Below are 21,624 nucleotides of genomic sequence, written 5' to 3' on the forward strand. Positions count from 1 at the left end.
GGCCCAGCAATCTGTTTTAACAAGCCCTTCAGGGGATTCTGATGTCGCTCAAGTGTGACAGCCACTAGGTAAAAGTGAACGGGGTGTCAAGGGCAGGGAGAGAGGCTTCCTTCCACATTTATAGAAAAACATTTATTAGTATAAACATACACACATGCATACACCTGTCCCTCTTGAAACTTGGTTTATCCCATAAGAATTTATATGCATAATCCTTCAGGTCACTATAGCCAAATATATGTATTTGATATACGCAAGGCCTACATTTTACAATCGGCGAGAAACCCCAGATGTTGGTCTGTTGTGTCATCATCATCCTTGACCACCTCTCCTTTTGTTCTCTTTGTTCCTAGATTTGTTTCCCATTTACCTCTTTCTCAGACTCTCCTTTTTCTTAAACTTTTCAGCCTATTTTAATAAAAATAAAAGTAGCTGATCATGTAAAAGTTGAATCCCAAAATTATCTTTAATAGGGAAATAAAGAAACATGAATGAATACCAGGAAAACTTTACTGCTCAAGGATCTGGATCCCAGGGAGGTATACATACTTTAATTTCTGTCCACTGTCATTATAATATGTAAAAAGAAATATCTGCTGCACATAATTTAAAAACAATTGCTAAGATATGTAATATTTGGATTTATCATTTCATTTTCTACTTCAAAATACATAGCCTCAGAAATCACATTCAGCTTACTGGCTTTAGTGTTAGCTGGCATGCTATGTATTCTTCCTTTGAGGTCAGATAGATTTTTCTCCTTTTAAATTGTTAATTCACAGCCAGTAGAAACGTACAAGGAAATGAGATATTCCTTTGTTAAATATGCACTGCAATATCCTTATTGCTTTCAAAACTGTAAGGTTTGTTCTCTCAAGAGAAACCTATTTCAGAAATAATTATCTTTGTATTGGAATCAAACAAACAATCCTTTGTGAAACTGAAATCTCATTGGAGGCTCAAGCTCATAACACCAAATAATAAAAATATTTGCATTCTCTGATTCTTGATGAGTGATATAATTTTAATATACAGTCTTCCCTAAAAACATGTATATTATGCAGAGCTTATTTTGGAGGATTTCTTTTTGGTTTAGAGTTACATGTATTTTAAATTTTTAAAAAAAGCATTGGGGGAAAATTAGGTAGTTAGATTTTTAAAATATGATTTTATAAGCTTGTTTGCATGAGTTTCACTTGTTTTATTTGTTAATTTAGTAGAAAATGCTACTCGGAATTTTAAAGAAACAGCATGATCAATTCAAAATTTATATCTCCAACTCCAGTGAAATAACCTACTTTTCCATAATTTTTTTTGGCTCTGTGGGCTGAGGAGGCAGCATCTACTGACAGTCTCTGTATTGTTTGTTAGTTTCAACCAAGGTCCACAGCGAGTGAGTGGAGTCAGTCCAGTACTCCAGGAGGCTTAGGATACAAGGAAGAGTTTGTGAGGGCTCCCGCTCTCACTGTAATAAAACCTGTGGCAGATTAACATCCTTCTCAGCTCTTGATACCTTTATTATACAAAGTTTTCAGGCTGGCTGAATTGACTACTGCCAAGAAACATGCTTCTAGGTAAGTAACAAGACTTACAAATGGTGTTTTTGTTTGAAAGTGATAGGAAATATATATGGAGGTATACTTGGTTTTAGCTGTAATTTTCCAGATTTGTACAGGTTTCATATAATGCTGAGCAATGCCATGATTAGTATTATCTGTCATCCTAGGGTTTGGGATGATGAGGTTTGGCAATTTAGAATACTGTTGTAAATGTGTGTCTAGGTTAAGGAAGCAGCGTGACTCACGTAACTGTATGTTTTTCCTTCTATTAAGATACGCACAACATTTGGGGGTTTAATCAGTAGTTGTTATAGACAACAGAGTCTTCATGACCTAAGTGCTAACATGACTTCTGATTTCAAAATATACTGGACTTCCATATGTTGTTAAAATGCTATGATGAGTCTTCTAGAAAGGGATGATTCTACATGATTATTTTATTAATGTTTAAAATACATGGGAAATGCCTAGATTCTCTGCTATAGAATTAGTTTTAAGTAATAGAACATTGAAAAGATAAAGTTAGTATGCTGTATCTCTTTAGTAGTGTTCATAATTATATCTTATATATTGTAAAATATAGCATTTGCATGCATTAGTTTAAGAGAAATCTAGTAAAATCTTTCAAAGATCTGATATAGGAAGCTTTCTCAGAGTAGCATAATTAAGTTAGTAAGAATTTCTAACCTCTAAATTAGTAAGAATTTTGTTGGTGGCTACATAAACATTTAAAAAATGTTTTATTGATAAAACACTTTATTGTCAAGTTAATATTGTGAAATACTGGCTGAATTTTGTGGCTTGGATTATTTCTTTGGAAAACAAACATTTTCCTAATAGAATATGTCAGTAAGTGTACAATGAGTAGAGGAATTTTCCAGTTAATAAAGGCTAAACAAACATCTGAAATCTCCAGGAAATTAAGCAAAAACATCTTTTATTGCAGTGGTTATACTTTGACCAGTTGCACACATTACTTCACATGTGAGAACAATTTCAGCCTTTGTTTTGGAGTTACTCAAATTATCACTATATAGGGATGTTTGATTATCCATTTGGTACCTAGTAAGCATAATCATGTTAGTAGTTTAAAAGATAAATTATATTTCTCCTTTGTTGTCCATGTGTTTAAATAATTTAATTAGATCAGTCTGCATGGAGAAGCTTATAATTGATGATGTATATTTAGGTCAATTTTTGCTATAATTGCAAGCCTATTTATTATTCTACTTGGTAACAGTGTACTGTTATAAAAAATTACTGGTCTAGGAATTAGGAGACCTGAGTTTGAGTTCTGGTTCATTAACATGGCTCCTAATCACTGTGTATCCTCCTCCATAAAATAATTTCTTAGAGCCTGACTGTTTTTTTGCAATTCCACTTTTGCCTTCCTAGTTTTCATTATCCTATCTTGTCAGAGACTCTAATACAAAATGTAAAGTATGCTGAAAAATTTAAACAAGGACCATCCTTTCACATGGCCAGTTCTTTCGAATCATAAGGTCCCATGCCATGAATAGGGAATGGGTGATACAGACAATTTAGGACAATAGTCCCAGCCTCTGGGAAGTGTACCTGTGCTTCTGTGAAATAGCTGCCGTTTTGTTTGTCATTTGCAAGGGTAAACACAAACACAAGTATGTTTTATGACCCTCAAAGTCAGAAAATTCTAACTAATACCTATCTTAAATAGTTTTATTTTTTTGAAAAGTGATACTTCATTTGAAATCATCTGCATGAGTAGCTTCTCACATGCAAAATCTCAAAACATATTATACAGCATATTTATTACCTCTTCACGTGCCCAAGACTCCTCCATTTGATTGGAATTAAGTTTGCAAACATGAATCTTTCTGTCATTTCACTGAGATATTTTCACTGTGGCTAAAGTAGCAAAGCATGAGCTTCAGATGGCAGAAGTTTGACTTCTTCCCTCACTTGGTAAGTAGTTCAAGGAATATCATCCATCCTTTCTGAACTCATTTCCTCTGTAAATGACAATACAAATGTTTATCTCATAGGATTGCTGGAAGAATGAAATCGGTAGTATTTATAAAGGATCGAGTATAACATTTAAGCATTTAATTTGGCAACCAATAAATGGTAGATAATTATTATTATTGTGTTATTAAATTACCAACCATTGATTTCTATTTAGATTCACCATACTGTCTAGGGTTGCTGACTATATAGGTTTTATATAGTTATTTACTGCAGTGTTCCAACAAGACGAGTAAATTATTTTCCTGTGTGAATGTAGAGTCAACCAGAACTCACTCTAAATTATAGTTGTGAGCTATAATTACTTCAATGGTTAAGACCATTTTGGCCTCTGGGAGTGAAAAGTTATATTTGACGGTGCATGTGAAAGAAGTATTTGTGAATTCATCTCTGTCTTCTATTCATACCTGGGTTAAAATGAGCCATGGTGTCGAGTGGTTTCTTTGGAACGTTACACAAACTTTCTTGTTCCTGGACACGTAGCAGTTGGGAATATGCAAACAGGCCTGAATGGGACCAAAGAGAAAATTCTTGTCAGGCAGGAAACCTAATGTTTACACATTAATCAATAAGGTGACGGTCACTAAGGTGGCTATGACTAAGATTTCTTGTTCATCATGAATGGAAGCTCGCATCTCTGCTTAAGGTCCTTACTTCATGTCAACATTTCCAACAGGACTACACTGGAGCTCAGTGGTGACACAGGCATTCTGGCACCAGAGGCTCTCTATCTCCCCTCCTCCCCCCGACTCTCCACCCCCGCCCCCCTGCTCCAGTAGGGAGGACCCTTACATTCACCTTTCCCCTATCAGACTGGCTTTCTGCTTTGCTTTTCTTTTTTTTAATTTTTTTTTAGTTGGAGGCTAATTACTTTACAGTATGGTGGTGGCTTCCACCGTGCATCGACATGAATCAGCCACGGGTGTACAGGTGTTCCCCCATCCTGAACCCCCCACCCACAACCCTCCCTACCCCATCCCTCTGGGTTGTCCCAGAGCCATCAGCTTTGAGTGCCCTGCTTCATGCATCAAACCTGACTGGTCATCCATTTTACATATGGTAATATACATGTTTCAATGCTATTCTCTCATATCATCACACCCTTGCCTTTTCCCACATAGTCAAAAAGTCTGTTCTTTCCATCTGTGTCTCTTTTGCTGTCTTGTATATACGGTCGTCATTACCATCTTTCTAAATCCCATGTATATGTGTTGATATACTGCATTGGTGTTTCTCTTTCTGACTTACTTCACTCTGTATAATAGGCTTCAGTTTCATCCACCTCATTGGAACTGACTCAAATGTATTCTTTTTTATAGCTGAGTAATATTTCATTGTGTATATTTACCACAACTTCTTTATCCATTTGTCTGCCGGTGGACATCTAGGTTGCCTCCATGTTCTAGCTATTGTAAACAGGGCTGCAATGAACATTGAGGTACATGTGTCTCTTTCAATTCTGGTTTCCTCAGTGTGTATGCCCAGCAGTGGAATTTACTGGGTTGTATGGCAGTTCTATTTCCAGTGTTTTAAGGAATCTCCACACTGTTCTCCATAGTGGCTCTATTAGTTTGCATTCCCACCAACAGTGTAGGAGGGTTCCCTTTTCTCCACACCCTCTCCAGCATTTATTGTTTGTAGACTTTTTGAAGGTAGCCATTCTGACCTGCCTGAGATGGTACCTCATTGTAGTTTTGATTTGCATTTCTTTGTTAATGAGTGACGTTGAGCATCTTTTCATGTTTGTTGGCCATCTGTATGTGTTCTTTGGAGAAATGTCTGTTTAGTTGTTTGGCCCATTCTTTGATTGGGTCATTTATTTTTCTTGTATTATGCTGCTGCTTGTGTATTTTGGAGATTAATTCTTCGTCAGTTGTTTCATTTGCTATTATTTTCTCCCATTCTGAAGGCTGCCTTTACACCTTGCTTTGCACCCTCCTTCATTGTGCAAAAGGTTTTAAGTTGAACTAGGTCCCATTCGTTTATTTTTGTGTTCAGTTCAACATTACTCTGGGAGGTGAGTCATAGAGGATCTTGCTGTTATTTATGTCAGAGAGTGTTCTGCCTATGTTTTCCTCTAAATTTTATAGTTTCTGGTCTTACATTTAGACCTTTAATCCATTTTGAGTTTGTTTTTGTGTATGGTGTTAGAAAGTTTTCTAGTTTCATTCTTTTCCAGGTGGTTGACCAGCAACACTTGTTTAAGGGATTGTCTTTTCTCCATTGTATATTTTGGCTTTCTGTTCTTCTATTCACATTAAGGTACAAATGGCTCAACATAGTCTATGAGTTTGCATTTTAACTCACTGAAAAACTTCAAGCTAAAAATTTAAAACCCTAATCCCATCCAATGCTAAGTAATAGCTAGTGGGTTGAAAGATTTGGGATAAACAGATATAACCTCTAGATTAAGCATTCTCATTGCTCGCCAAGGGGCAAAAATTCATTCTCAGAAGCAAAAAGGTTAAAAAAAATTGTGCTACTTTTATGAGGTATTAATATAGTACATAAACAGACATGCAGTATATCTGTGGCATTAAAATTTCATGAAGCATCCCATTAAAGACAACATTGTAAAGAAAACTCATTAAATAGGGGGAAAATGAAAAAAAAAAAAAGTCTTGAGAAACAGTGCTCTAGGTGAAGATCTCAAAGGACTCCATAAGCCTGTAGAGTGTGAATTTTACTGTATTGTTCTTTTTTTTTTTTTTTTTTTTTAGTATAATGTAACTTATGTCTGGCTTAGTTCAGTTTAGCTGCTCAGTCATATTCCACTCTTTGCAACCCCATGGACTACCGCACTCCAGGCCTCCCTGTCCATCACCAACTCCCAGATCTTACTCAAACTCATGCCATGGCGTCAGTGATGCCATCCAATCATCTCATCCTCTGTCGTCCCCTTCTCTTCCCACCTTCAATCTTTTCCAGCATCAGAGTATTTTCTAATGACTCAGCTGTATGTGTAAAGTGGTCGTAGTATTGGAGCTCCAGCTTCAGCATCAGGCCTTCCAATGAATATTCAGGATTGATTTTCTTTAGAATTAACTGGTTGGATCTCCTTGAAGTTCAAGGGACTCTCAAAAGTCTTTCCCAACACCGCAGTTCAAAAGCATCAATTCTTCAGTGACCAGCTTTCTTTATGGTCCAGCTCTCGCATCCATACATGACTACTGGAAAAATCATAGCTTTGACTATACGGACCTTTGTTGGCAAAGTCTGGCTTAGTACTTATATTTGAAACTAGTATTTATGTTCTAGTAAGTCAAATATGGTTATTTTTGTAGCTTTTATTCTTTTTAATTATGACCAAAAAAATGAAGAGGAAAAGAAAAGAACAAAATTTGCTTGGATTTGAATTCCAGCTCCATCTCTTCTTTGTTCTGTGATCCTTGGCAAATCGCATACCCTCTTTAAGCCTCAGTTTCCTTGTCTTTGAGCTTCCCTGGTGGCTCAAACTGGAAAGAACCTGCCTGGAATGCGAGAGACCTGGGTTCAATTCCTGGATTGAAAAGATCCCTGGTTTGGGAAGATGCCCTGGAGAAGGGAATGGCTACCCACTCTAGTACTCTTGCCTGGAGAATCCCATGGACAGAGGAGCCTGGTGGGCTCCAGTCCATGGGGTCGCAATGAGTCAGACATGACTGAGCGACTGACACTCTCACTTCCTTTGTCTTTAGCTAACTTGAAGTACAATGCCCACCTTGTGGAATTCCAGTATCATAAGAATTAATCGAATTAATGTACATAAAACCTTCAGCACATTGCCTAGGGAATAAATGCATGCCAATTAGTAGCCATAACTTTATGTGGTGTGCCTTTTTATGTCAATGACTGTCTTTTAAAATTATTATAGAAAGCAATTTTTAAATTTGGGAGATAGAAGTATCATCATCCATAAAATGATATTTTCATCATTTGTCTTTTAACATTTGTCTTTCTGGGACAAATGTTAATACTATCTATATATATGGAATTTAGAAAGATGGTAACAATAACCCTGTATGCGAGACAGCAAAAGAGACACAGATGTATAGAACAGTCTTTTGGACTCTGTGGGAGAGGGAGAGGGTGGGATGATTTGGGAGAATGGCATTGAAACATGTATAATATCATATAAGAAATGAATTGCCTCTCCAGGTTCGATGCAGGATACAGGATGCTTGGGGCTGGTGCACTGGGATGACCCAGAGGGATGGTATGGGGAGGGAGGTGGGAGGGGGGTTCAGGGGAACACGCGTACACCCGTGGCGGATTCATGTTGATGTATGGCAAAACCAGTACAATATTGTAAAGTAATTAGCCTCCAATTAAAATAAATAAATTTAAATTTAAAAAAAAGAAAAAAAGTAAAATCTATGAGATGAAGAATTCTTCAAGCAAAGAAAAACCCAAAAAACTAAACTTCTGGTTTTCCTTTAAACCAGTGACCACACCCACTGACATAAATCCAAATGAAATAAAATCTAAATTAAACTGTTTTTCTGTTTTACTCAGAGGCAGTGCTTTGCTAAACTAAACATTAACATCTCTAGATACTAGTATAGTCTATTAAATGTAGAATGATTCACTGCTCTGTCAGTTCTGTTGAAATATGTTTTCTTTTTAAATACTACATTGGACTTACTCAGATGTAAAGCCATTGTTTTATTTCCACTCATACCAGTAGAACTCAGTATATTTGGAATTCAGGTCTGTTCGTGATTTCATTTTTACGTGGAATATCATCATTCCCTTTCTCTGTGTGTTGTTTGCTTTTAAGTATTCATTAACATGTATGGAATTCTAGGATAGAGTAGTTAGTTGAAAGGATATAGAATCAGCCAGTGAGAATCAAGTTGAGAATTCATGCAGTGTTGGGAGAATTTCTTCATTGGACCTACAATCCATTCTCTGTCCTTTCTCTCTTCTCTCTGTTCTCTCTTTCCAAAGTAGAGTTGCCCTGCTTTTGTGATCTGTTAAAATTTCACCTGCTGACCTTATTCCCAGGTTACCTCGCTTTTATGTTGCAAGACTAATACTCACCTCTACAGATGGACAGCTGATGGAGAAGGAAGAAGGCTATCATTGCACAGATTGTGATGTGGTGAGATAGGCTATATGAGCAATTTGGAAATGCATGTACAGTCCCCCTTGCCTTTCAGGTTAACTTCTTTTCAGGTGGGGCTGGATCAAAGATCCCCTGGAGAAGGGATATGCTACACACTCCAGTATTCTTGGGCTTCCCTATGGCTCAGCTGGTAAAGAATCTGCCTGCAGTGTGGGAGACCTGGGTTCGATCCCTGAGTTGGGAAGATCCCCTGGAGAAGGGAAAGGCTACCCACACCAGTATTCTGGCCTGAAGAATTCCATGAATGTATAGCCCATGGGGCTGCAAAAAGTCAGACACGACTGAGCAACTTTCACTTTCACTTTCTTTTAAGGTGATTGATCTTGTCACGCATGTTTCCACTTTTCTGTGAGAGAAGTCCTCTGATACAAAGCAGTCATGTAGCAATGTTTTCCATTCCAGACTCTGGCTTTGTAATTCTTGGCTTTGACAGCAGAAAACACAAATGTGAGGATCAGAGAATGCTTTAGGTGGACATCATGTTTATCTGGCAGAGATAGTCCACTAGCAGTGGAATTCAGAGAAGACTGAGGATACAATTATTTAAGAGTCTTCCTAGCTTTCCAGGGAGCTAGAGAGAACAGGTAGGCAAACACCATATTTCAAAAGCATATGACAAATCAAAGAGCCTTATTTAAAATATCTTCGGTCAGATTCTGATGCTTTAAAAATCATATTCCCAGGAGGATTTTGGAAGAAGCTTTGACTTTAAAAAGCCATTAGGCTTCAAAGTTGAGTTAAGAATACATAGGTAACAGCATGGAAGTTCTGGTGCCCAACAGATATTCTGTAATCCATGGAGGATTATCATCAAGTCTACTTACTGCCATTCCATTGGAAGAGTCTGAGAGATATCAAGACAGTAGGAGGCAAATATTTTGGCAGAAATGGTGAGATCTTAATATAGCCCTTTTGAGGAGTGACTAGTGAAATTTCCCCAAACCTAGACTTCTAAACATGTCATCCCCAAGAAGTTAGAAAAATCTTTACATATTTGGAACCACATGAGGAATTAATAAGGCTTTTTCATGATCTCTGTTTCAGATAAGACCACCAAAGTGACTTAACCAAGATGTTTGATCCAAGAAAGTTGCAATTAGAGCTCAATCCAGTTCTTCTTCCCATCCACTTTCTATGCTTACTATTAACTATGTTCCAGGTAGGGCAGGTATGAGCCTCACCCAAGGCTTCAGTCCACCTGTGGTGCGAGGTCATGAAATGCCCCTTACTTCATCCCTTACATCACCAGATCCAAGGTCTTCCTCTGTCATCTGCTTGAAATTTAGCTGAACCAGATCCATTATATTTCTCTGTTAAAACTGTCTTTGTTTCGTCTTACTCATGTTCATTTCTCTGTTTCTTTCCATGGAACTATTTCAAACTAACTTGGAGAATCACCATCAATTATTTTCCATCCCTTCAGGAAGGTTAAAGTGGCCTTGGCCAGTGTGGAGAAGTCACACAGGCCAGTCTGGATTTGTTCACTAGCAGGGATATTGTTGAAATGACATAATGCTTGCCTTGCTGGTCACATGTTCTCTCTTGAGCCTTTTGGGGTACTTTCATGTGGTAGGTGGAAATAGAGACAGTTTGCCTTGATAATTGACTTGTGCCTAATATATTTTATCTAAGTCTCATGCAAAGGAAGACGGACCATAGAGTATCAAGAAATTCTGATTGAACACTGAAAGTGTAATCAATTGGTATTTTCAAAAAGAATTGAGCAAGGACCTGTTTGCACAGGAGTGGTAAAGGTTTAAGGAGTCAACAGTAGATGTCAGGGTTCCTGCTGACCAACTGTAAGTGTCTGCATTCTTGAAGAGGAAGGGGAGGTAATGGAGGTGTCTAAATTTGGTGGGCTAAGTTGGAGAGAGAAACGGAGACTGCTCAGTTAGAGTGGTTAGCATAGAAGGAAGCTGCTGCTAGAAAGCATGCAAGGAAGGAATACTCCAGTGTCTCCAGTGTCTGACTCTCTTTTTCCCACACAGAATGGGCAACAAATAGAGAAAAGATCTGCAAGCACAGAATAAGCGGTACATATGGTCTTCTGAACTCATTTCAGAACATCTTCCCCACCCAGTATTTAATTTAAACAGCAATTTATGGGAATTTTCCTTTAATGTATCATATTCCTCTGTGCTTTCTTTGATGTTCTAGACATTGGTTGGCTTTTAAAATTTTATGTTAACTTGGGATCCTTAATGCACATGTAGATTATTGTGCTGTGCAGCAGTGGTACACAGGGCTGGTGAGGGACTGAGATCTGTTTGCCTTAAAAAGAAATAATCCCAACTTGTCATGCTTTTGCATTCCTGATCATGCTTTTTTATGGCCTACTGGTATTCTTCAGTGTCAGGAGGCATGTATCACAGCAGTGCATGTTCATAGCAGCTCCAGATCCTTGTTCTGAATTCTGTTATTTTCATTCTTCTGTGCATTTAGGAAAGAGATAACCATTACTGTAGTCATTCACCCAATACATTTTTTTTTAATGTTCAATAACACCTGAAAGTTTGACAGCTCTTTTTATTCCACAGATATCTGAAAAAATTCTAACAATACACATTAATTTGCTTCACTTTCACAGTAATCATTGTTTTATCTTATTGTTTCCTAGGCATATAGGGTGTTGTTTTTTTTTTTTTTCCTTTTGTAACCAGGTAATTTACTTTATTTATTTATTTTTTTTAATTTTTTTATTTTTTAAATTTTAAAATCTTTAATTCTTACATGCATTCCCAAACATGAACCCCCCTCCCACCTCCCTCCCCACAACATCCCTCTGGGTCATCCCCATGCACCAGCCCCAAGCATGCTGCACCCTGCGTCAGACATAGACTGGCGATTCAATTCTTACATGATAGTATACATGTTAGAATGCCATTCTCCCAAATCATCCCACCCTCTCCCTCTCCCTCTGAGTCCAAAAGTCCGTTATACACATCTGTGTCTTTTTTCCTGTCTTGCATACAGGGTCGTCATTGCCATCTTCCTAAATTCCATATATATGTGTTAGTATACTGTACTGGTGTTTTTCTTTCTGGCTTACTTCACTCTGTATAATCGGCTCCAGTTTCATCCATCTCATCAGAACTGATTCAAATGAATTCTTTTTAATGGCTGAGTAATACTCCATTGTGTATATGTACCACCGCTTTCTTATCCATTCATCTGCTGATGGACATCTAGGTTGTTTCCATGTCCTGGCTATTATAAACAGTGCTGCGATGAACATTGGGGTACATGTGTCTCTTTCAGTTCTGGTTTCCTCGGTGTGTATGCCCAGAAGTGGGATTGCTGGGTCATAAGGCAGTTCTATTTGCAATTTTTAAAGGAATCTCCACACTGTTTTCCATAGTGGCTGTACTAGTTTGCATTCCCACCAACAGTACAGGAGGGTTCCCTTTTCTCCACACCCTCTCCAGCATTTACTGCTTACAGATTTTTGGATCGCAGCCATTCTGACTGGTGTGAAGTGGTACCTCATTGTGGTTTTGATTTGCATTTCTCTAATAATGAGTGATGTTGAGCATCTTTTCATGTGTTTGTTAGCCATCCGTATGTCTTCTTTGGAGAAATGTCTATTTAGTTCTTTGGCCTATTTTTTGATTGGGTCGTTTATTTTTCTGGAATTGAGCTGCAGAAGTTGCTTGTATATTTTTGAGATTAGTTGTTTGTCAGTTGCTTCATTTGCTATTATTTTCTCCCATTCCGAAGGCTGTCTTTTCACCTTGCTTATATTTTCCTTTGTTGTGCAGAAGCTTTTAATTTTAATTAGATCCCATTTGTTTATTTTTGCTTTTATTTCCAGAATTCTGGGAGGTGGATCATAGAGGATCCTGCTGTGATTTATGTCTGAGAGTGTTTTGCCTATGTTCTCCTCTAGGAGTTTTATAGTTTCTGATCTTACATTTAGATCTTTAATCCATTTTGAGTTTATTTTTGTGTGCGGTGTTAGGAAGTGATCTAGTTTCATTCTTTACAAGTGGTTGACCAGTTTTCCCAGCACCACTTGTTAAAGAGATTGTCTTTACTCCATTGTATATTCTTGCCTCCTTTGTCAAAGATAAGGTGTCCATATGTGTGTGGATTTATCTCTGGGCTTTCTATTTTGTTCCATTGATCTATATGTCTGTCTTTGTGCCAGTACCATACTGTCTTGATGACTGTGGCTTTGTAGTAGAGCCTGAAGTCAGGCAAGTTGATTCCTCCAGTTCAAAGAAGTAAAACTCTCACTGTTTGCAGATGACATGATCCTCTACATGGAAAACCCTAAAGACTCCACCAGAAAATTACTAGAGCTAATCAATGAATATAGTAAAGTTGCAGGATATAAAATCAACACACAGAAATCCCTTGCACTCCTATACACGAATAATGAGAAAGTAGAAAAAGAAATTAAGGAAACAATTCCATTCACCATTGCAATGACAAGAATAAAATACTTAGGAATATATCTACCTAAAGAAACTAAAGACCTGTATATAGAAAACTATAAAACACTGATGAAAGAAATCAAAGAGGACACTAATAGATGGAGAAATATACCATGTTCATGGATTGGAAGAATCAATATAGTGAAAATGAGTATACTACCCAAAGCAATTTACAAATTCAATGCAACCCCTATCAAGCTACCAGCCACATTTTTCACAGAACTAGAACAAATAATTTCAAGATTTGTATGGAAATACAAAAAACCTCGAATAGCCAAAGCAATCTTGAGAAAGAAGAATGGAACTGGAGGAATCAACTTGCCAATACATTTTTATTGAGCATTTATTATGCTCCTTAAAGGCCCTGAGGATATCAGGGTAAGCAAAGGAAAAAAGGTCCCTGCCCTAAAGGAGTGTATACCTCAGTTATTTTTCTAAACTAACTATTTGAGACCTTAGGAATTTTCTTAAGAATTGTTAATCTTCTGATACTTTTGGAGGTGGTGATGGGAGACAGTTTCTGGTGCTTTGCTGAACTCTGAACTGTTGAGTTTACCAAATAAATAAGTGAGGTGTTTATGGTACACTATTTAGTGGTGGTGTTCATACATTTAAAAAATAGTTTCTGTGTATCTACTATATGCTACTATATGTAGCAACTGAGAAATTAAGAAAATATCTTAGTGTTCAGAGTACTGCTCATCTAGTGGGGAGCAAATATGCAAATACCTGCAAATGGTACGGTGTCAAGGACTCTGGGCCTAGCAAACGGTCGCACTGTTTTGGATGAGAGTGTCTGTGAGAGTTGCCATAATAACCATAACGTCTAGTTTCCTGACTGCTCAGGCAAGTCCTCTAAAGCCTCTCTGTTAGTAACTTGTTCTTTTATTTAATAGAAGTCCCATAGCACTCACTTGTAAAAGCAGCATTTCCCAGAATCCATGGGCACAAACTGTTCAACTCTTTGAAACACACATGAAACAGGTCCAGGCACAGTGTTAACTCTGTTTTAGGATAAACCACATGACTCTGAATTAGGAGGCTCGGTAGAAAGTACAGTTTTAGAGATCACTGAACATGTATTTTATATGAATAGCATATACCTGCACTCTGGAAAAATACTCATTGAAATTGAAAAATGAAACCACATAATTTTTTTTAATGCCCTAATAATGGTTGGCTTTATTTTTATACTTTACCAGTTTAACCTTGGACTCTCTAGCAATATTGGTCATAGCCTTTGTCCTGTTTCCAAATCTATACCTTAAGATGCTCGGTCTAAGCCAAAGTTAGCTGATACTCTAACATGTTGAAAGAAAGAAGCTCAGAATTCTAGTTTTAATCTAAGACTGAAACTTTTTCCTGGCAGTACAGTTTGGCATGCCCAATGAGGCTCTTCCTTTTTTTCTAAATGATTGAAAGAAACACTCCTATGAAACATGGTTTTTGTTGCTTCCTAACTCTCTTTTCCCATATATATATTTTTTCAATGTCCCTGATAAAGAGAAGAGAAACCAATGTTAGCCACTTCCCACAAAGAGGACAGTCTTCAGGTTCCCCGCAGTATTCACGGGGTGGGTTCATATCTCAGTTCCTCCTCTAATACCAGCCTATCCAGGAGGTACCCTGCTGATGCTTTCGCACTCGAAGACCTAGGAGGCCCCTACAGAGCAGCATTCACATCTTCCTTTATTAGCCTATAGATTTAAAGACCATATTTGAAGTTCTTATAAAGAGCAGTCTCAAGGGCTGTCTCATTGGGATTTTAGTTCTGTTTTTGTACTCATGCGTGATGAAAGGGGTTGAGTGGTGTATGTGGACTGTATAATATAGTGTGTCCATGAGTTTAGGAAAGAGTATAAACTTATTTTTACAGTATACATTAGCTACATTTTAAGATATTACACTCCATGCACTTTTCTTCAGCCACATTTAAGGCAATGTATCTATAATGGAAAACAATATGCCCAATTATTAATCTAAAAAAGTACAAATATTTTATTCCTCTATGTTTATAAACTTTTTTGGACTTTTGTTAGTGTGTTTGTTGAGTAGTTTTTTTTTTTAAAGATTAACCATTGCATTGCTTTCCATTTATTAATAGATGGAGGTCCTTCACCTAAAAACACATTAATGAACATAGTATTTCAAAATATAACTTACATAAAATTTTTTTAGGTTGATACTTACAAATATTGAATCATTATGTTGTATACTGAAAACTAAAATGATGATAGATGTCAATTATATTGCAATAAATTAATAATAATAGTAAATAATTTTATCCTGTGTTAGTTACCTAACTTTGCAGGAAAGCTATATAATTTGACCCTTTTGCCAGATTTTCCTCAAATGGTAAAAAAAAAAAAAAAAAAAAACATAGGATAAAACATGTACTCTGAAAACATTAAAGTCAAAATAATTTATGCAAGTCTATGTCTTGGTTGTATATTATGCAGCTAAATCACTGTGTGTATATTTGTGTTTTCATCCTTGAGTAATGTCAGTGGCAAAGGGGAATCAATAGGCATTGTTTCCAAATGTTTGCTATTTTGATGCTGAAGATAACTGTTATGCTGCTATTTTGCTTTAATCAATTCTTACTTGTTTCTAGGTATGACTTTATCAGTTGTCTAGTGGATTTAATGCCTCTTAACTCTCTAGCAAGACAGGGAAAGGTTTAACTATCAGTCAGCCAAGTCTTGTGCTGTGATGACTCATCAAGTCAAAGAAAATTCGTAACGTTATATAGATAACCACAGAGCTTTTTGTGTCTTGATTTCTCACCTCTCTACCTTATTGATTTGTTTTTCTTCTACTTCTGATAAAGGCAATGAAATAGCTACCACGTGTGGAATAAATGTGAGTTACTGATAGAGCCAAAAGACTGAAAGAAGCACAGTGTCACTCTCAGAATGACAGCTTGTTACAGGATTCTTCTTTCAACAGCAAAACCCCAAAGCCTTTGCACCAAGCTCAAGCAGGAAGGTTATCATGTTATGCTTTCAGCATTTCAGTTCAGTTCAGTTCAGTTCAGTCGCTCAGTTGTGTCCGACTCTTTGCGACCCCATGTATTGCAGCATGCCAGGCCTCCCTGTCCATCACCAACTCCCAGAGTTCACTCAAACTCACGTCCATTGAGTCAGTGATGCCATCCAGCCATCTCATCCTCTGTCATCCCCTTCTCCTCCTGCCCCCAATCCCTCCTAGCATCAGAGTCTTTTCCAATGAGTCAACTCTTCACATGAGGTGGCCAAAGTACTGGAGTTTCAGCTTTAGCATCATTCCTTCCAGAGAAATCCCAGGGCTGATCTCCTTTAGAATGGACTGGTTGGATCTCCTAGCAGTATCTATTAGTTGGGCTTTCATTTGTCTTCAAGCATCCCTTATTTTGAATAATGTATGTCACCTTCTCTCATATATGTTATTCTTTGTGAGTGCCCCAAGTACGTTTTGCTCTTTGTCAAGCAAAACTTTTCTAAAGACAAGTGTCCTGAACTTGGAGCTTTGGATTAATGGAGCACAATGTGAATCAGAATTTAATTCTTTTCTAATACTTAAAACACACTCCTTTTTTCCCAAACATATTACATACACATAATCTCTCTGAGTAAGATTTCTCTGCTACTTTGGTTTTCTGAAGTCTTCATAAAGAGGAACATTGTTACTCTAAGTGTAGTCTACATATTACAGACATAACAGTAAACACAGACCTATACCTCAAAAAAATGATGAAATTGTCTATTAGTGAAATGCCTATGTATTTGAGTTTCTGCCTCATGCATTTATTCAACAATATGCTAATAATTTGGAGAAGGAAAGGCAACCCACTCCAGTACTCTTGTCCAAGGAGAATCCCTTGGACAGAGGAGCCTGGTGGGCTACAGTTCATGGGGTCGCAGAGTCAGACATGACTGAATGACTGACGCACACACATGCTAATAATTGTCTGCTGTGTACCAGGATTTGTGCTACATGCTAAGTCTCCAGTGGTGCCATTTCTTTTCTCTTAGCCTTGCAAAATGGAAAGAAAGGATAACGGTATCCAGAAATGCAAACAGGTATTATGATAAGAATTATGTTTTTAAATTTATTTGGTACTGATTTTACTTAATTAAGCTGAACATTGTGATTTTTAAAGTAAAACATGGCAAAACAAGAATATAGAACAGTATCCAAAAAAAAGTAAAAAAAAAAAAAAAAACAATTCCCCAAATCCCTAATCCTTATTCCTTCAAACAAACTTTGCTAAGGGATTTTTTGCTTTGTTTCAGAGTAAAACAAAGCAAAAAAATAAAGCATATATACACACAAACATATATATATTTATGTACACACATATGTCTACATGAACACAAATAGTATCATATGATACTTTCTATACCTTAATACTTTTACTTAGTGTTATATCTAGTATGTCTTGTGGTTTTTCCATAGAAGAATTTATATATTTACCTCTTTCTTTCTTTAAAGACATTTAAAAATTTTTAAACAAAATCAAATTTACAAAAATTTACAATGTGGTACCAAGAACATTTTTTATCCGATTTCCCTAGAATATCTTACTGTTTATTTACTGTGAAATACTGCTACTATCTTGGCTTCTCTGGTGCTCAGATGGTAAAGAATCCACCTGCAGTGGAGGAGACCCAGCTTCAGTCGCTGGTTCTGGAAGATCCCCTGGAGAAGGGATGTCTACCGACACCAGTATTCTTGCCTAGAGAATTCCAGGGACAGAGAAGCTTGGCAAGCCACATACAGTCCACAGGGTCACAAATAGCCAGGCATGACCGAGTGACTGGGAAACTCAAATAGACGTATTCCTGTGTCTCCTCCTTATATACCATTCAGGTTTTGGCAGTTGTCCTACTATTGTGCTTTATTTCAACCTTTTTCACTTGATTTACTTGCCATGTAGATTTGGTCTCCTGTCTGAAATAGTTGCTTGGTGTTTTTTGTTTTTTTGTTTTTTTTTTTTAAATTTTCAAAATCTGATTCTTTTGAAGAGTACTGGCCACTTTGGATTTTCTGATGCTTCCTCTTGATTAACTTCAGGTTCTAGGTCTTATATAGGAATATCATGAAATCAATGCTATCTTCCTCTAATCATGTCCCGACAAGTCTCAGATAATTTTAATTTCTTGCATCAGTGATGATGCTCTTGATAAAATTGGTACTGTCTAGACTTTCCTTCCATAAAGTACTCTTGCACCCTTTCCAACTAACAAGCCTTTTGTGGGGAGGTGCTTAAAAACCATAAAAAGTTCATTTCTTACCAGATTCACCATGTACTCTTAGGTATCCATATAGGTCATGGTTTCCTATTTTATCTAATGAGTTACAGCCCTTACAATCATTTATTTTGATGCTCAGATTATCCCAAATCAGGCCAGAGGTGCTCTTTCAAGCTGACTCCTGTATCCTTTTGACTTAAGAGATTTGCCATTTTTTTTTAACACCTCCTTGCTCCCTGGTGCATTAAAATATTTTGGGCTCCTCATATACTCCTTACTCTATCCCTTATGTTAGTCTTTTCTCAAGGAGTTCTGTTCCTTTCCAGTGGAGAATGGTATTAGAAACCAAGATCTGCGTACTAAATGAGCACTGCCTTTGGGGATGTTTCTGCTATCAGGCCCTCTCAGTGGACAGTTCTAAGGACCATATAAGTGTACACGCACACACACACACACGTACATTTCCATTTATGTTTATATCGCCCCTTCCCTATTTGTAGCTCACTTCTCCAGTGAGAAATTGGCTGTCATCATTCTTGCTGTATTTACATATCTGATCACTTGCTCTGTGTGTAATCCCTCTCCCATCGCTGCGCCCACCTTTCCCTCATGCAGATGCCTTCCTCAACCCACCTGGGCTCTGACCTACCACAAGGGGCTGCCAATCATCCCACCCCTACTCTTCCTGCCCATGTGAAAGCCCTCCTCACCCCAGTCACTCCCCATGACCCGCCCCCTCCGCCCAGCAGGCTGGGGTTCATGCACCAGTATAGATACCATCCTCGCCCACTCAGGCTACAACACTTGGTGCTGGGATGCGGCCATATGGGAACCTTCATTACTCTACTGGGGCTTGGCTTCCCATACTGGATAATCCCCAGCCACAGGAGCTTTGCTCACTTGTTCTGTTCTGACACCCTGTTCTGAGTTGCCAAATTCCCCCTAGTCCCACTCTGATACAAACTCTACCTTGCCCTGCCCCATCTAATAAAGTTAAAAAAAATGATTCAAGAAGGTGGAAGAGTAAATTTTTAAAAAATTATCTGCCAACATTTAAACTTAAATAACTATAAAGGAGAAATAAAAAAATGTGATCACTAAATATTTTAGTTAATATTATAGACTATGTCACCTCTCTTCTCTGAGTCTATCCTTGCTCCTCCCCCACCACATCTGTGATTACTGATACTCTTATCCCCTATTTTGTCTTTAATGTAGGTACTCCTTAACTTACAAGCCTTATATAAACATTCATATACCTGAATATCTTCTTCTGGTTTCCTCCATCCCTGGCATCTCCTCAATGACAGGTCCTTTCTTGTCTCCGGTATATTGAAGGAAACCTCACTTCAGTACCACAGCCACTAAAGTAGATTGTAGTCCTCTTTGATTTCGAGCTCATACACATACACATATCTACTCACCTGACTATGCATTAAGAGCATATTTTTGTAATGTACTCATTTCACAAACTGGAGATTGTAATTTTAATTTTGCATGTTAGAGTATGTTTTAACACCTAATACAGTGCCAGACCCTTAGGCTCAAAGGTCCTAGGGTGTTACATGAAGCAAGTCAGGGTTTATTTTGGGGTCCTAGGATGAGGATGTGGGCTGTCAGCAGGAGCTCCTTTATCAATGCATTTATTCAATGGATATTTATTGAACACCTCCTGTATTCAACCTACTGTTAAGTATGTTTAAAAAGATATGTTACAGGAAGCGGAACCCCTTTTCCAGGGTCTGGGCTTTTGTCTAACACTTGGAAATGAATTGTGTGAGGAGACACATGAGCTGACAAAGCGAGAGACTTTATTGGGAAGGGGCACCCGGGCAGAGAGCAGTAGGGTAAGGGGACCCAGGAGAACTGTTCTGCCACGTAGCTTGCAGTCTCAGATTTTATGGTGATGGGATTAGTTTTCAGGCTGTCTTTGGCCAATCATTCTGACTCAGAGTCCTTCCTGGTGGCTCATGCATTGCTCAGCCAAGATGGACGCCAGCAAGAAGGATTCTGGGAGGTAGTAGGACACACAGTATCTCTTTTTGACCTTTCCCAAATTCTTCTGGTTGTTGGTGGCTTGTTAGTTCTATGTTCCTTACTATGACCTCCTGTTGTAAAATTAGTCGTGCAAGTAGTTACTGTGGTGCCTAGCCAGAGCAGGCAGTTTCAGTCAGTGTGTTTCCCCAGCAGATACAAAGTTGAATATGACATCAAGTTTATGTTTTCAGATTGCTGGCAGCTTTGTGGAAGATGGAATACAGGACAGGGAGAAAAAGGCAGGAAAGCAGAGCAGAGAAAACCACAGTAATCAGTGGGAAGGTGCTGACATGGGGTGGAGGCAGTGGCGTGGAAAGAGGGATGGATGAGACCCAATGTAGTTCTTAAACATCAGAACTGTGATCCCTTTATCAAGAAATGAAAACCTTTGCTCGTCTTCATAGAGAGAGGAATGTACATGGGCGTGAATACAGTTTCACAAGGGCTGTCACATGGTCTTCAGGAAGGCGGGCTGCAGGCCTGGGGCCTTAGAGTTCTCAGGAGATACTTGTGCAGCACTCCTGCTAAAAGGATCTTCAGCAAGGGAAAACGTATGCCTTCTGGGCTCCTGCACCCAATTCCAAAGTGTGTGCATGGAGGCATCCCTCACAAACAATTCAAAGACACCAGCAGAATGTCCTGCAGCTTAATTCAGGATACCTCATTCTGACACTGTCTACCCAGAGAGAGCATCAGATCCCACTGGTTACGGGCTCAGTCCCACAAGACCACCCCCCACTTCAGATACTAATCACAAACCTAGGTTGTTACCTGTACTTCTGACCAGCTCGCTATAAACTGGAGGTTCCCACAGTCCCCTCTTTGGGTACGATTAATTTGGTAGAATGGCTGACATAACTCAGAAAACTCATTTATTCCCTAGATTACCAATGTATTACACACACAAAAAAATTAAAGGATGTAAATCAAAATCCACGTGAAGAGACACATAGGACAAGTTCTGTTCTGTTCTGTTCAGTCGCTCAGTGGTGACTGACTTTTTGCGACCCCATGAGCTGCAGCACGCCAGGCCTCCCTGTCCATCACCAACTCCCGGAGCTTATTCATACTCATGTCCATTGAGTCTGTGATGCCATCCATCCATCTCATCTTCTGTCATACCCTTCTCCTCCCACCTTCAATCTTTCCCAGGATCAGGGTCTTTTCAAATGAGTCAGTTCTTTGCATCAGGTGGCCAAAGTATTGCAGTTTCAGCTTCAGCATCAGTCCTTCCAATGAATATTCAGCAC

General features: G+C 38.2%; 1 protein-coding gene across 6 annotated transcripts in view; it reads left to right on the forward strand.

Moving 5' to 3' along the window:
- Positions 1 to 21,624, forward strand: part of ZNF385B (zinc finger protein 385B) — a 482,159-nt gene that overhangs the window by 251,187 nt on the left and 209,348 nt on the right. For 2 of the 6 annotated variants that reach the window (XM_042243662.2, XM_060409680.1), the window contains exon 1: positions 1,406 to 1,574. The exons of the other annotated variants lie outside the window; for them this stretch is intronic. In XM_042243662.2, the coding sequence (XP_042099596.1) occupies positions 1,565 to 1,574 (10 nt within the window). In that variant the 5' untranslated portion in view covers positions 1,406 to 1,564. Of the gene's footprint in view, positions 1 to 1,405; positions 1,575 to 21,624 lie in introns of those variants that run through there. 6 annotated transcript variants of the gene reach the window in all.

Source organism: Ovis aries, chromosome 2 (assembly GCF_016772045.2).
Source record: "Ovis aries strain OAR_USU_Benz2616 breed Rambouillet chromosome 2, ARS-UI_Ramb_v3.0, whole genome shotgun sequence".
Taxonomy (NCBI): domain Eukaryota; kingdom Metazoa; phylum Chordata; class Mammalia; order Artiodactyla; family Bovidae; genus Ovis; species Ovis aries.